General features: G+C 34.2%; 1 protein-coding gene across 1 annotated transcript in view; it reads left to right on the forward strand.

The window, feature by feature from the left end:
• Positions 1-10,927, forward strand: part of EXOC5 (exocyst complex component 5) — a 73,555-nt gene extending 62,628 nt beyond the window's left edge. The window contains exons 14-18 of the mRNA XM_037832635.1: positions 267-387; positions 1,579-1,665; positions 7,751-7,859; positions 8,102-8,317; positions 8,926-10,927. Coding sequence (XP_037688563.1) covers positions 267-387; positions 1,579-1,665; positions 7,751-7,859; positions 8,102-8,317; positions 8,926-9,114 — 722 coding nt within the window. The 3' untranslated portion in view covers positions 9,115-10,927. The remainder of the gene's footprint in view (positions 1-266; positions 388-1,578; positions 1,666-7,750; positions 7,860-8,101; positions 8,318-8,925) is intronic.
• Positions 10,928-12,921: the final 1,994 nt, after the last annotated feature.

The following is a 12,921-nucleotide window of genomic DNA, read 5'->3' on the forward strand; positions in this document are numbered from 1 at the left end:
CTTTAGTCTTTTTTACTTGGTAAATCATGAAAACTGCATAGTTGGTAAAGATTTGGGTATAAAAATAACTTTGGATGTATTCTTAGTAAGTATTATTAACAAGCTTTATTTTCCTCTTCTGTTCACACACACACACAAAATCCTTGCTGATTTATTAAAACAACAGTATTTTTATTCGTGTTATATGCATAAAACCACATCCTTTTTCTGTTGCAAGATGGATTTCTTCCAGTATGATTCTAGCATATTGTATCTTCCAATTTTAGGAATTCCTTCTTCAGATTCTAGGAATGCAAATCTCTATTTTTTGGATGTTGTGCAGCAGGCCAATACTATTTTTCATCTTTTTGACAAGCAGTTTAATGATCACCTTATGCCACTAATAAGGTTAGTCAATGATTTTCACTGGTATTTCAATGAATATTATAACATAAGATTTATACTGTATATCATTTGTTAATTTATAAAATGTGATACATGTTTATAAAAATTCAAACAGAACAGGAGAGTATGTAATAAAAAGTAAAATTCCTTCTCCTTCTCCCTTCCCTTTCCATCTCCTCTTGCTACTATGGTATTTATTTTGGTGTATTTGACTGAGTCAATTATAAACCTGAATCTGATGTGAAAGAGTATCTCCAGCTCAGAAACTAAGCACATTTGACTTCCATAAAATGATCCACCAGTCATCCAGTGTCCACTTGTACCTATTTGTTACACTATAAAGACATGACAAAAATTTTATGAGATTGATAGAATTGAGTTTGATAGGGCACTGAGTGAGTCTTAGATTATGTTTTCATATGAATTTATATGAACCTTCAAAACATGAAGATTAAATAAGGTTTAACGATTTAAAATTGTATGTTTAGCATATACAGAGGGAAAATATTCATATAAAAGATATTTATTATAAATATGTCAAGAAACTATCAAAGACACTTACAGAACACTTGTAATTCCTGAATCACCTTTAAAAGGAAATCTTTTTACAGAGCAGTTATGCCACATTGCAAAGAATTCACATAACTAATACTTTGGTTGTCTTTGACATTTGGGTAGCATTCAGAAGGTAAATATGATTGTCAGGTTTTTTTGTTTTTTTTTTTTTTAATTTGGAAAACCTAAATACAGCTGGATTGGATGTTAGCTTTAGAATTTTAATTTGCATGATTAACTATATTGTTAAGAACATGTTGACATCCTGTGACTTTTCTTACTGTTAAACTAGATGTTTAGTTATAAAGGAAACCAAATAATTCCAAATATTCAAAACAAATGTTTGTATTCTTAAGGGATGTCTCCTCAAAGATGAGAATAACGAATCTAAATCTTCCTCTTCTCTTTTAATATGTTCATTCTTCTTAGTGTGACTATTATAATGAATTGAGTATAGTGAATACTAAATAATTAGCTTACTGTTTATGTGCTTCTTAGATTTGGGTGGAATAATGTACATTTATAATATATGTGTACTGTATATATAAATGCATATAACATACATGTGTATATCTGGAAAACTTCTGGAAATTACGAGATTGTTAATAATGTGTTTTTCCCCCTTTAAATATTCAATAGCTCTTCTCCCAAGTTATCTGAATGCCTTCAGAAGAAAAAAGAAATAATTGAACAAATGGAGATGAAATTGGATACTGGCATTGATAGGCAAGTGCTAGCTTTATTTTTTCTCTCCTGGATTTTTTTTTTTTTTAATTGTAAAAATATTATCAAAGCAGCATTAAAGTAATTTTTTAAAAAAATTTATCTTAATTCCATCATCCTGTTGTAACATCTGATTTCATTTTTACGTATTGCTTTCATTCCTTATTAGAATATTATTTTTATTGAATCCTAAGTTTATTATTTTAGGAAGCCAGTGTGTTTAGATATACTCTTAAACCATATTCAATTGAAAACCTCTTTCTATAAGCATCCCTACATGCACACAGTCTCTCTTACACACACAACACACACTCTAATAAACACACACAGACTTGTTAAAATGACATGTAGTTAGAGGATTTCATTTTTATTTAGAATTTGAAGACTTGAGTATGAAATGCTTTAAAGGAATAATGATATTCTCTAACAATAACTTCTATTAAGGGGTGCAAACTTTACATTCAAAAATTTTGTAATGCTTATTGTGGTAAATTACCTGTTTGTAGTAAAGAGTAGTGGGTCTGTATCATTTTTGAGATGGTAGTGAAATGTGCAACACACTCTCCTGGGATTATGTTTATTGATGACGATAACAGCTACCATTTGTCAAGTACTTACTATGTGCCAGGAACATTGTAGGACCTTTATCTGTTATTTCATTTATTAGGTAGGGACTGCAATTTCCATTTTATAGTTTGTGGAAATAGAGGCTTAAAGAAGTTACTTTGCTCAAGATCACAGAGCTTGTAGTAGTGTAGTGTAGTGTAACTGGGACTCTATAACTCTAAAGCCCATGTTAATAAGGTTTTAAAAATCTTTATTTGCTATAATTCTGCTCCTTTCTCTTCTACTCAAGAAATCATACTTGAATGTAAGTTAGTGAGTGTGCTGGCTGTAATAAGGATAACCTGGAATCCATTCAAATTTATGAAAAAGTAGATAAGTTTTACTTTATTAGTAGTGATAAATTGCTTGCAACTCACCCCCTCCCCCCAACTGATCTTGGCACTAAAGTTGAGAACTCCCATGGAGTATGTGATAATAAATGGAAGAAAAATAAAACTGTAAAAAATAATAATGCTGTAGAATTAATCACTTGGTCAAACTAGTTTCCTAAAGAATTATATGCTTAGAAGAATCCTAGAAAGTGGTCTCTCCTTTAGTTTTCAGTCCAGACCACATGAGATTGCAGATATGTAGAACTTCATTTAATATGTTATAATATATGCATATGCATCGTATATATATATATATCAGCATTTAATAAATTGTAATCACTGCTAAGAAGTATGTATTTTCTTAATCTAAATTGTTCATATTAACAACTTAAGTCCATTTCTTTTTGCCTTGCCTCAGAATACCTGAAAACCATGTTTTTGGGTGATGGAGAGGTTGGATACATTAAGCTTTCAAAAATATATCAAATGTATAATTCCTAGTTTTCTTCTTTATAAATTAGGTAACTTCTTTCATATTTCCTTAAAAACCTCAAAGTCTTTGCATTAGTTACTACATTGAAGGCACAATGGTCTCTTGAGGTTTCTTTAGTGTAATTCTAATTCTCCCTTACTATGGAGCCAGAAGGTGGGCTTGCCATTCACTTGCAACCTTGCTGATGTTTTCACACCAGTTATTTATTTACTAATATGTCAGAAACCCATTTGCCGTTGAAGTTCACATAATCTAAGTACACCATCATCTTCCCTTTCTTATTGCTGTCATCTGTCAGTCATTTATATATTATTGTTATTGAGGATTTAAGCACCTGGCTCATAGTCTGTCTTTTTTTTTTTTTTAATTGAGATTGTTCACATGCCATGCAATTATCCAAAGATCCAAAGTGTACAATCAGTTGCCCCCGGACCATCATATAGCCGTGCATCCATCACCACAATTAATTTTTTTTCAATTTTTAGAACATTTTCATTACTCCAGAAAAGAAATAAAGATAAAAAAAGGAAACTCAAATCCTCCCATACCCCTTACCATCTCCCCTCCATTGTTGACTCATAGTATTGGTATAGTACATTTATTACTGTTGATGAAAGAACATTAAAATACTACTAACTCTAGTAAATAGTTTGCAAAGATATATTTTTTTCCCAATATGCCCCTCTATTAACTTTTAGTTAGAGTGTCACACATTTGTTCTGGTTCCTGAAAGAGATTTCTAATGTTTGTACAGTTAATCATGGACATTGCCCACCACAAAGTTCACTGTTGTATACATTCCCATCTTTTAACCTCCAGCTTTCCTTCTGGTGATATACGTGACTCTGAGCTTACCCTTTCCACCACATTCACGCACCATTCAGTACTGTTAGTTATTCTCACAATGTGCTACTGTCATCTCTGTCCATTTCCAAACATTTAAGTTCAACCTAGTTGAACATTCTGCTCATAATAAGCAGCCGCTCCCCGTTCTTTAGCCTCATTCTATATCCTGGTAACTTATATTTCATGTCTATGGGTTTACATATTATAATTAGTTCATATCAGTGAGACCCTGCAATATTTGTCCTTATGCGTCTGGCTAATTTCACTCAATATAGTGCCCTCAAGCTTTCTTCATCAACCCATTTTTTTAAGACAGTTTTGTTCATACACCATACATTCCGTCCTGAGTAAACAATTGATGGTTCCCTGTTTAGTCATGTCTTTATGTATTCACCACCATCACCACTATCTGTATAAGGAGGAAGAGTCAAAGAAGGCAGAGAGACAAATGAAAAAGAGAAAAGAAAGAGACAAAAAAAAAAAAAAGAACCATGACAGCTGGGAAGCAACAAAAGAAAGATAGCATTAAACTAAAGTAGAATAAAGAGTCAGACAGTATTACCAATGCCAAGAATCCCATACCCCTCCCTTATGTACCTCTCTTATATGCATTTAGCTTTGCTATATTGCCTTTGTTACGTTTAAGGAAGCATAATACAATGTTTCTGTTAATTATAGTCTCTAGTTTGCATTGATTGTATTTTCTCCACAATACCTCCCTACTTTTAACACCTTGCAAGGTTGACATTCACTTGTTCTCCCTTGTGTAAAAACATACTTGTACATTTTATCACAATTGTTGAGCACTGTAGGTTTCACTCAGTTATACAGTCCCAGTCTTTACCTTTCCTGTTTCCTTCTGGTGTCCCACATGCTCCTAGCCTTCCTCTTTCAACCATACTTACAGTCACCTTTGTTCAGTGTACTTACATTGCTGTGCTACCATCACCCAGAATTGTGCTCCACACCTCTTGCTCCTTTCTTTTCCTGTCTGTCTGTAGTGCTCCTTTAGTATTTTCTGTAGAGCAGGTATCTTGTTCACAAACTCTGTCATTGTCTGTTTGTCGGAGAATATTTTAAGCTCTCCCTCATATTTGAAGGACAGTTTTGCCGGATATAGGATTCTTGGTTGGCAGTTTTTCTCTTTCAGTATCTTAAATATATCACACCACTTCCTTCTTGTCTCCATGGTTTCTGCTGAGAAATCCCCACATAGTCTTATCAAGCTTCCCATGTATGTGATGGATTGCTTTTCTCTTGCTGCTTTCAGGATTCTCTCTTTGTCTTTGACATTTGAAAATCTGATTATTAAGTGTCTTGGCGTAGGCCTGTTCAGATCTATTCTGTTTGGGGTATGCTGTGCTTCTTGGATCTATGATTTTATGTCTTTCATAAGAGATGGGAAATTTTCATTGATTATTTCCTCTGTTATTGCTTCTGCCCTTTTCCCTTCTCTTCTCCCTCTGGGACACCCATGACTTGTTCATTCAAGCGTTTCATGTTGTCACTTGATTCCCTGAGACGTTGCTCATATTTTTCCATTCTTTTCCCTATCTGTTCTTTTGTTTGTAGGATTTCAGATGTCTTGTTCTCCAGTTCCTAAGTGTTTTCTTCTGCCTCTTGAGAGCTGCTGTTGTATGTCTCCATTGTTGTCTTTCGTCTCTTGTGTTGTGCCTTTCATTTCCATAGATTCTACTAGTTGTTTTTTCGAACTTTTGATTTCTACCTTATGTACACCCAGTGTTTACCTTTCACGCTTCATCTCTTTTGCCATATCTTCCCTAAACTTTTTGAATTGATTTAGCATTAGTTGTTTCAATTCCTGTATTTCAGTTGAAGCATAAGTTTGCTCCTTTGACTGGGCCATACCTTTGTTTTTCTTAGTGTAGGTTGTAGTTTTCTGTTATCTAGACCTCTGGTTTCCTTGGTTACCCCCCAGTCAAGCTTTCCCAGACCAGAACAGGCTCAGGTCCCAGAAGGAGGAAATATTCAGCACCAGGTTTCCCTGAGGGTGTGCCTTAGAAGATTGACACACCCTGTGAGGACTCAAGGCACTGTGCTTTTCCTAACCTGCCCAGCAGGTGGCGCCTGTCAGCCTTTCGCTCCCAACTGGTGTAAGGAGGTGTGGCCCCTTTAATTCTCAAGTAAGTTGTTTCTGATTTGATTGTTTCCCCCCAAGCCCTTGGGTCTGGTTCTGAATGGAAGGCAGGTAGTAAAGCTGGGTACCACCTCTTTCCTCTTAGGGAAGATACATCCCCTAAAGAATTTTTGTTTGCATTGAAATAGGTTCTTTGTCTCTCTGACTCTGCTATCTTCACCCTTGTCTGCGTCAGAGAGCGGCAAACTGAAAATGGCTGAGGCTTTCTCCACTGAGCCGCTCAGGCTGAGAGAGAGAAAAAGGGACAGAAAGTCCCCTTTCAGGGTCAGTCCACAGCCCTCAGTTTCACTCGTTAGCCAGATATAGCATCTGGTCTTCCGCGCTCCCCCTCCTGAGACAGAGAGGTCCCCTGGCTCTTCAAAGTCAGTCATCACCAAAAGCCTCTGTCCCCTTGTTGGGGATTCACAGCCTGCATTGAGCAGTCCACGTTTGCCAATTAAAACCCCAGTTGGAGCTGGCCTGAGGTATATTTGCTAGTTCAGAGAGTGCTGCTCTCTATTTCAGCGAGGCTTTGCAGTTTTTATTGCCATGGGGGAGGGGCCTCCCGGCTTGCGTCCACAGTTTCTTCTCACAGATTCCATGCTGCGATCTCAGGCATTCCTTCCAATCCAGGTTGGTGCATGATGTGTGGACAGTCATGGTTGTCCCCCAGCAGTTATTCCAGATCATTTACTAGTTGTTCCTGGTTGTTTATTAGTTGCTCCGGAGAGACTCACTTCCGTCCACTCCTCTCTATGCCACCGTCTTCTTCTGTCTCCCCATAGTCTTTCTTTTAACCTTAATTCTTAGGTTATTTCCACTTCCATGTGAATGACCCACTCATTTACTTTTCTCCATTTTAGCTACCCACTGCCATACCCCACTGGACCTCGTTATTACTTGTAACAAATGACTTGACCCTGCGTAATTCCACACTATTTCTACAACCTCCTGTTCCTCCAACTCCTTAATTCTTTCTGACCTCACCAGGACCTCTAGCTCTTGAGCTCTTCATTTTCTGCCAATCTGTTATCTTTTTCTAGCTTTACTTCCTTCATTATGTTGCCCATCTCTTGGATAACTCCCTCATAAGTACCCTAAAATCTCTTTCCTTCAACCACAACTGCCTTACAGATCATGAACTCTGGATCAGTGCAGTCTCTTTTGTTATAACTGGGTGGCTGATTGCTGTTGCAGAATATGACAGAACTCACACATTATTTGGTGACAATACATATCCATGCTGTCACTTCTCAGCTGGATCTTTAGTACCACTTGTCCATCTTCCTCCTTGTCCTTAGACATTGAGACGCATGTTCCTTTCACCTGGCTCTTCCAAGATTGTTCCTCTTAAGCCCTCTCTCTTCAACCTTCCTAAGCATTCTGTGTTTTTGCCTTTGCAAAACCTCAGTTGTTAAGGAAATAAATTAGTGACAGGTAGTTAAGATCGTCAAGAATGTGGTAAATAAGGTATTGGGCAAATGAGTCTTTGTTCTCTGTTTTATGCAGGAAGTTGATAAAACTAAGAACTCTTTGATGTAAAGAGCTGGAATTTACTTTTTCTAAAATTCAGGTCTACCAATCTTTTTTATTTAATTTAGTGTGAATAATATTAATAAAATAAATATGTAGTAAATCAAGTGGAACAAATATATTATGTTCTTATTTCCTTAGGACATTAAATTGTATGATTGGACAGATGAAACATATCTTGGCTGCAGAACAAAAGAAAACAGATTTTAAACCAGAAGATGAAAACAATGTTTTGATTCAGTATACTAATGTGAGTAAAATGATTCAATTTGCTAGTAAGAATATCTGCTTTGTCAATACTTTGGTTAACATTTTCATTGGTTTATCTTAGTACGCTCAAGGTTTTTTTTTCTTTTTATACTAATGAAAAATAGCTTGTATTTTCTTTTTTCATTTTATATTAATGAATATATTAATGAAAAACAGCTTGTATTTTCTTTTGAGCTAAGCTAATATGCATTTCTATATAATAAGTATAGAAACATTTTACAGGCCTGTGTTAAAGTCTGTGCTTACGTAAGGAAACAAGTAGAGAAGATTAAAAATTCCATGGATGGAAAGAATGTGGATACAGTTTTGATGGAACTTGGAGTACGTTTTCATCGACTTATTTATGAACATCTTCAACAATATTCCTACAGTTGTATGGGTGGCATGTTAGCAATTTGTGATGTAGCTGAATACAGGAAGTGTGCCAAAGACTTCAAGGTATGTATACACAAATATCAAACTTACAGATAGGCTTGGGAGCATAAGTGAGACCATTAAAAGTCAGTTTGTATTGGACTTATGATTAATGATGTTTATAACTTTTGTTTACATTAAAGTGAGATGGATCTAACATATCCAACCTGAAAAAAGTACTGTTCCAATCATATATTCAAAATTAATGCATTTTTGCTTCAAATTTAATTTTAGAAAAGGCCTTTTTGATGTCCATGGCTAATGCTTTATATGTCACACGTCAAGAAAATATGTCCTTTCTTCATGTATATATTTCTGTTCATTTTCCATAAGGGTTAGATTATTTAAGGAAAGTGCTATTTAATCATAACTAGTCCTAATGCCTAAAAGTACAAAAATGATTGTTGCTATTAAAGAAAACTGACATTCTATGAATCTTTTCAAAGACTACGGTGAGCTTTTGTAACTTTTGAAATCTTCGAGTTTAAAGCTTCAGAAACTTATAAACATTCTAATCTACTGAACTGCCCTTCTAATCTGTTATGTCCTGACTGACAGTATATAAGCAAAAAGAATTATAAAACTGGAAATTGTTTTGTTTCAATGTTTTTTTCTTTTTTCTCTCAATTCAGATTCCGCTGGTATTACAGCTTTTTGATACTTTGCATGCACTTTGCAATCTTCTGGTAGTTGCTCCGGATAATTTAAAGCAAGTCTGCTCAGGAGAACAACTTGCTAATCTGGACAAGAACATACTTCATTCCTTTGTACAACTTCGTGCCGACTATAGATCTGCCCGCCTTGCTCGACACTTCAGCTGAGGTTGAATTTACAAAGGAAATGTGTTGTACTTTGTCAGGCTTCAACTGATAGAAAGCACAGGAGATTCCTTATGACACAGCCAACATTTTATGGAATAATAACTATTTGGAAGAAAACAGCAGCCATACTTACCCTTGAGATTTTATTTGAAATTTGAACACCTCTAGCCATATTTTGCTTTTTCCGTTGAAGCTGAATTTTCATTCTGTTCTTGAATTTATAAATTTCAAATTCTGAGAGACTACATGTCTCTGTTTTCATCCTGGAAAATGTTGGTGTCAGATGGCAAATGAAATGTTACCAGTGTTTCAGTTCTTGTTCTTAACATACTCCATTAGGAAATTTCACTGTCCCATTTTACATTACTAATGGATGAAATACAGCAAAACTGCATTTATTACTCTTCAATTTTTAATGACATTTTCTGCACTGGTAATTGTTATTCAAGTTATTTTATGTTTTCCTAAAGAACTTTTTGCCTCTTTCAAAAGGTTAATATTTCAGCATAATTTATGTAGGTGGGTGATTGGATTTTTTCTGAGGTGCAACAAAAAATACTATTCCAAGAAAAATGTTATAAATAAAATGATGAAATGTTTTATGTAGATAGTAGGAGTGGATAAGAATACATCTGCTTTCTGGGTAAAACTTAAGAAAGTTTACTATTTCATATTTGGTAAGTGGATTTTAAGCCAACTGTAGCAAATAAATAAAACTACCTTATTTTATATTTCACTTAAGATAAGGTGGAAGACCTTAAAGGACCATATTTATTCATTATTTTAATATTATAAGGGAAGTAAAAAGTTGAGGTATAGTCTAAGTGGTAAGTATAATGGTAAGAAATATTGACAATATTTAGCAACAGTGCAATTCTTTAATATTTGTATCTTAATTCTAAACCTGAATAAGATGGGATAACTATACATGCAAGGGGTCTTCTATTTTAAGAGCAGTTGATATTGATAGATAACATACATTCTAAGTTTGGAGGTGAACTTTGCAAAGAATAGTTGCTTTTCATATTTATCATTTCTTTCATTGTCCTTCTTCAAGGCATTTCTGAAGTGATTCCTATAAGATGTAGTTAATTGAATTGGCTTAATATGGTGACAGAATAAATCACTTATAAAATTTCGAACATCATGTGGAAATTTAGAAAAGGCCATCCATCTATATAAATTCTGTAAACTTGCTTTGGGAGAATGCATTCTAAACTCTGTAGTGTTTCAGCTTCCATTTTGTTTTTATTCATAGCCTTCTAGGAACAGGTAAACTTTAATGTTTAACTCATTCTTGACAGTTTTTTTTAATGTAGGCCTTTTGGCCTAATTTTGGAAAACTGCTGTCTTCTCAGAATCTGTGTCTGAATGGTTATCAACTGTACCAAAACTTCCAGGTCCAGAATTAGCTATTAAGTTACTCTTGACTTGAATTTCCTCATCTTCTGTTTAGCCCAGTGTTATCAAGGTAAGCAAGAGAAATGAAGTATGCCAACTTTTCTCAGAGCATTCTAGGAAATTGTGGCAGCTTTAAAAGGCTGTCTAGTTTTCTATTCCTTAGCCAAGAGAAAGCCAGAACAGATTTTGGATACTAGAGAAAGTCATATGCTTGTACTATTGCCATTTTAGAAAGCTCTGATGTGAATTCAAATTATACCTCTGTTATTTAAAGCCAATAATTTTAAGGTGATAGTTTTACTGGCCATTTGAACTCCTTTGTACACAATGTCGATTTGTAAAAAAAAAAAAAAAAAAAAAAAATCTCAAATAAAACATGAGATAACATTTTAAGACTTCCAGAACAGAGAAACGCTTCAAATTATTTTGTTTGGATTAGTTTTTAAAATGTAAAAATATACTTGTTGCTTAGATGTTTTGTTAATTATTATTTCCATGCTTGAGTTCCATGCAGTATTTTCCATTATGTCCATTGACCAGGGCAGTGACAAAACCCATAAGTGAATATATTTAAAAAGTGTTAACATTATTGCTCAATAAACAAATTCCCTCAAATTGTTTTTTTTATTTCACTCCATTTTTATATTTTAAAATACTGAATTTTATAAATGATTTTTTATTTTAAATTTAAGATGCTCCTTATTTTTCATAGCATAGGTCTTCTCATTTCCTTTTTTAAAAGAAAAATACTTGACTATATAACCACAATTACAAATTTAACCTGAACAGATTGCCTTTATCTAGGAAAAAAAAAAAGTGTGTATGAAGCAATATGCATTCTTAGTATTTGGAGCTTTAAAGTATTTTTCATACAAGCCATCAGAAAATTTTGCCCACAATAGATGATCAGTAAGATATTTTTCAGTATACACATGGTAAAATTTGGGGTAGAGATAATGGAGCTTTGTAATTAGTTAAACTTTAACCAACATGTAAATAAGAGGAATCTTAGCAGTATCCCCCAGTTCCAGATGAGCTAACATGAAATACTTAGATAATGTGTTAAACATTGAAAATATGCTCTAAAATACCAGGAATTGTTTTTTCTAAAACTTGAGTACATAATAGTCACATAAAATGGTACAGAGTAAAACACAGACAACAGATTTACGAAGGAAGTCTAGTTTCTTAAATTATGATATTGAAAATGACTGTAACTAGAGTAAATGAATAGCCCTTGCAAAAAATTATGAAATAATAGCTGGATTGATTTGCAGACAGGGACCATCTGAGCATTCTAAGATAATTGTTTGCCTCTTTTTGAAGATCACCAGGGTTGTAAGTCCCTAGAACCTTCCTCGTTTTAAAAAGAGCTGTTAAGGTAGGTTAATGTATGATATATTTTAGAACATTTTCTTCTCCCTTTCACTTTTAAATATTTAACTTTATTAGCTTTCTGGTCTACAGTGAAATAATTTCATTATCAGCCAGTAGATCGATTCGAAGTAGAGAATTTACTGATTCCTTAAGACCCCTTTTTCATCATGGTGAATATTTACAAGTGTCCAGGTAAAAGGATTTTGGTTTCTGAAATGCCACAAAACCCCTTGAAGTAGTCTCATTTATAAGGATAGTGCCTAAGGCATGCTTGAACTGTTTGTAAGAGCCAATAAGATGTGCTCAATATATAATTTATTGGTAACTGTAAAGCTCACATCTGGGAGTTTACCTTTTTTTTAAATGTGAAAATATTCTGTGCATTGCCCATTCATTGTTAGTTCATTTCTCTGAAGTGTGAGATGTTTTCCAGAAGCATGTTGATTTCTGGTAGAGAATTTGACATAAAAACCATTGTTTTTTCACCCAATTAGTTCAACCATATTCAGTTCTTATACTACTTCTCTCTGCTTGAGAAGGTCTGTCCTATAAGACATTGGGCACTTTGGAAGAAAAGGTCTGTCCATATTGTTGAACTAAACAGTTCTACATGAAGTAAAAACAGGCAGCAATTTTTTTTCTTTTAATGCACAATAAAAATAATTATATCCACATTTATCAACTTAAGTCCCAAGCACCATGATAAGCCGTTTGTATATATTATGTCATTTGATTTCCAAACAATCTTTAAGAGTTAGGTACTATTGACAAGTGATAAATCTGTGGCAAAAGATTAAGCAGACCTGCTCAGGGTCCAGAGCTAGTAAGAGGCTAGGATTAAAACTTAAATCTTTCTGATTTACTCATGCCTCTATACGCTAGTCTCCTTATGTAACCTTATAACCTTAAATAGATCCTTCAGTTTGCTTGTTAGGTTTGCTTAATCTCATTTTCCTTTCATCCAATATTTGACACTGATTGTAGACTTTAGATTATGAAGTTAGTGTTCAGGGTCAGTATCTAATTTAC

Source organism: Choloepus didactylus, chromosome 4, assembly GCF_015220235.1.
Source record: "Choloepus didactylus isolate mChoDid1 chromosome 4, mChoDid1.pri, whole genome shotgun sequence".
Taxonomy (NCBI): domain Eukaryota; kingdom Metazoa; phylum Chordata; class Mammalia; order Pilosa; family Megalonychidae; genus Choloepus; species Choloepus didactylus.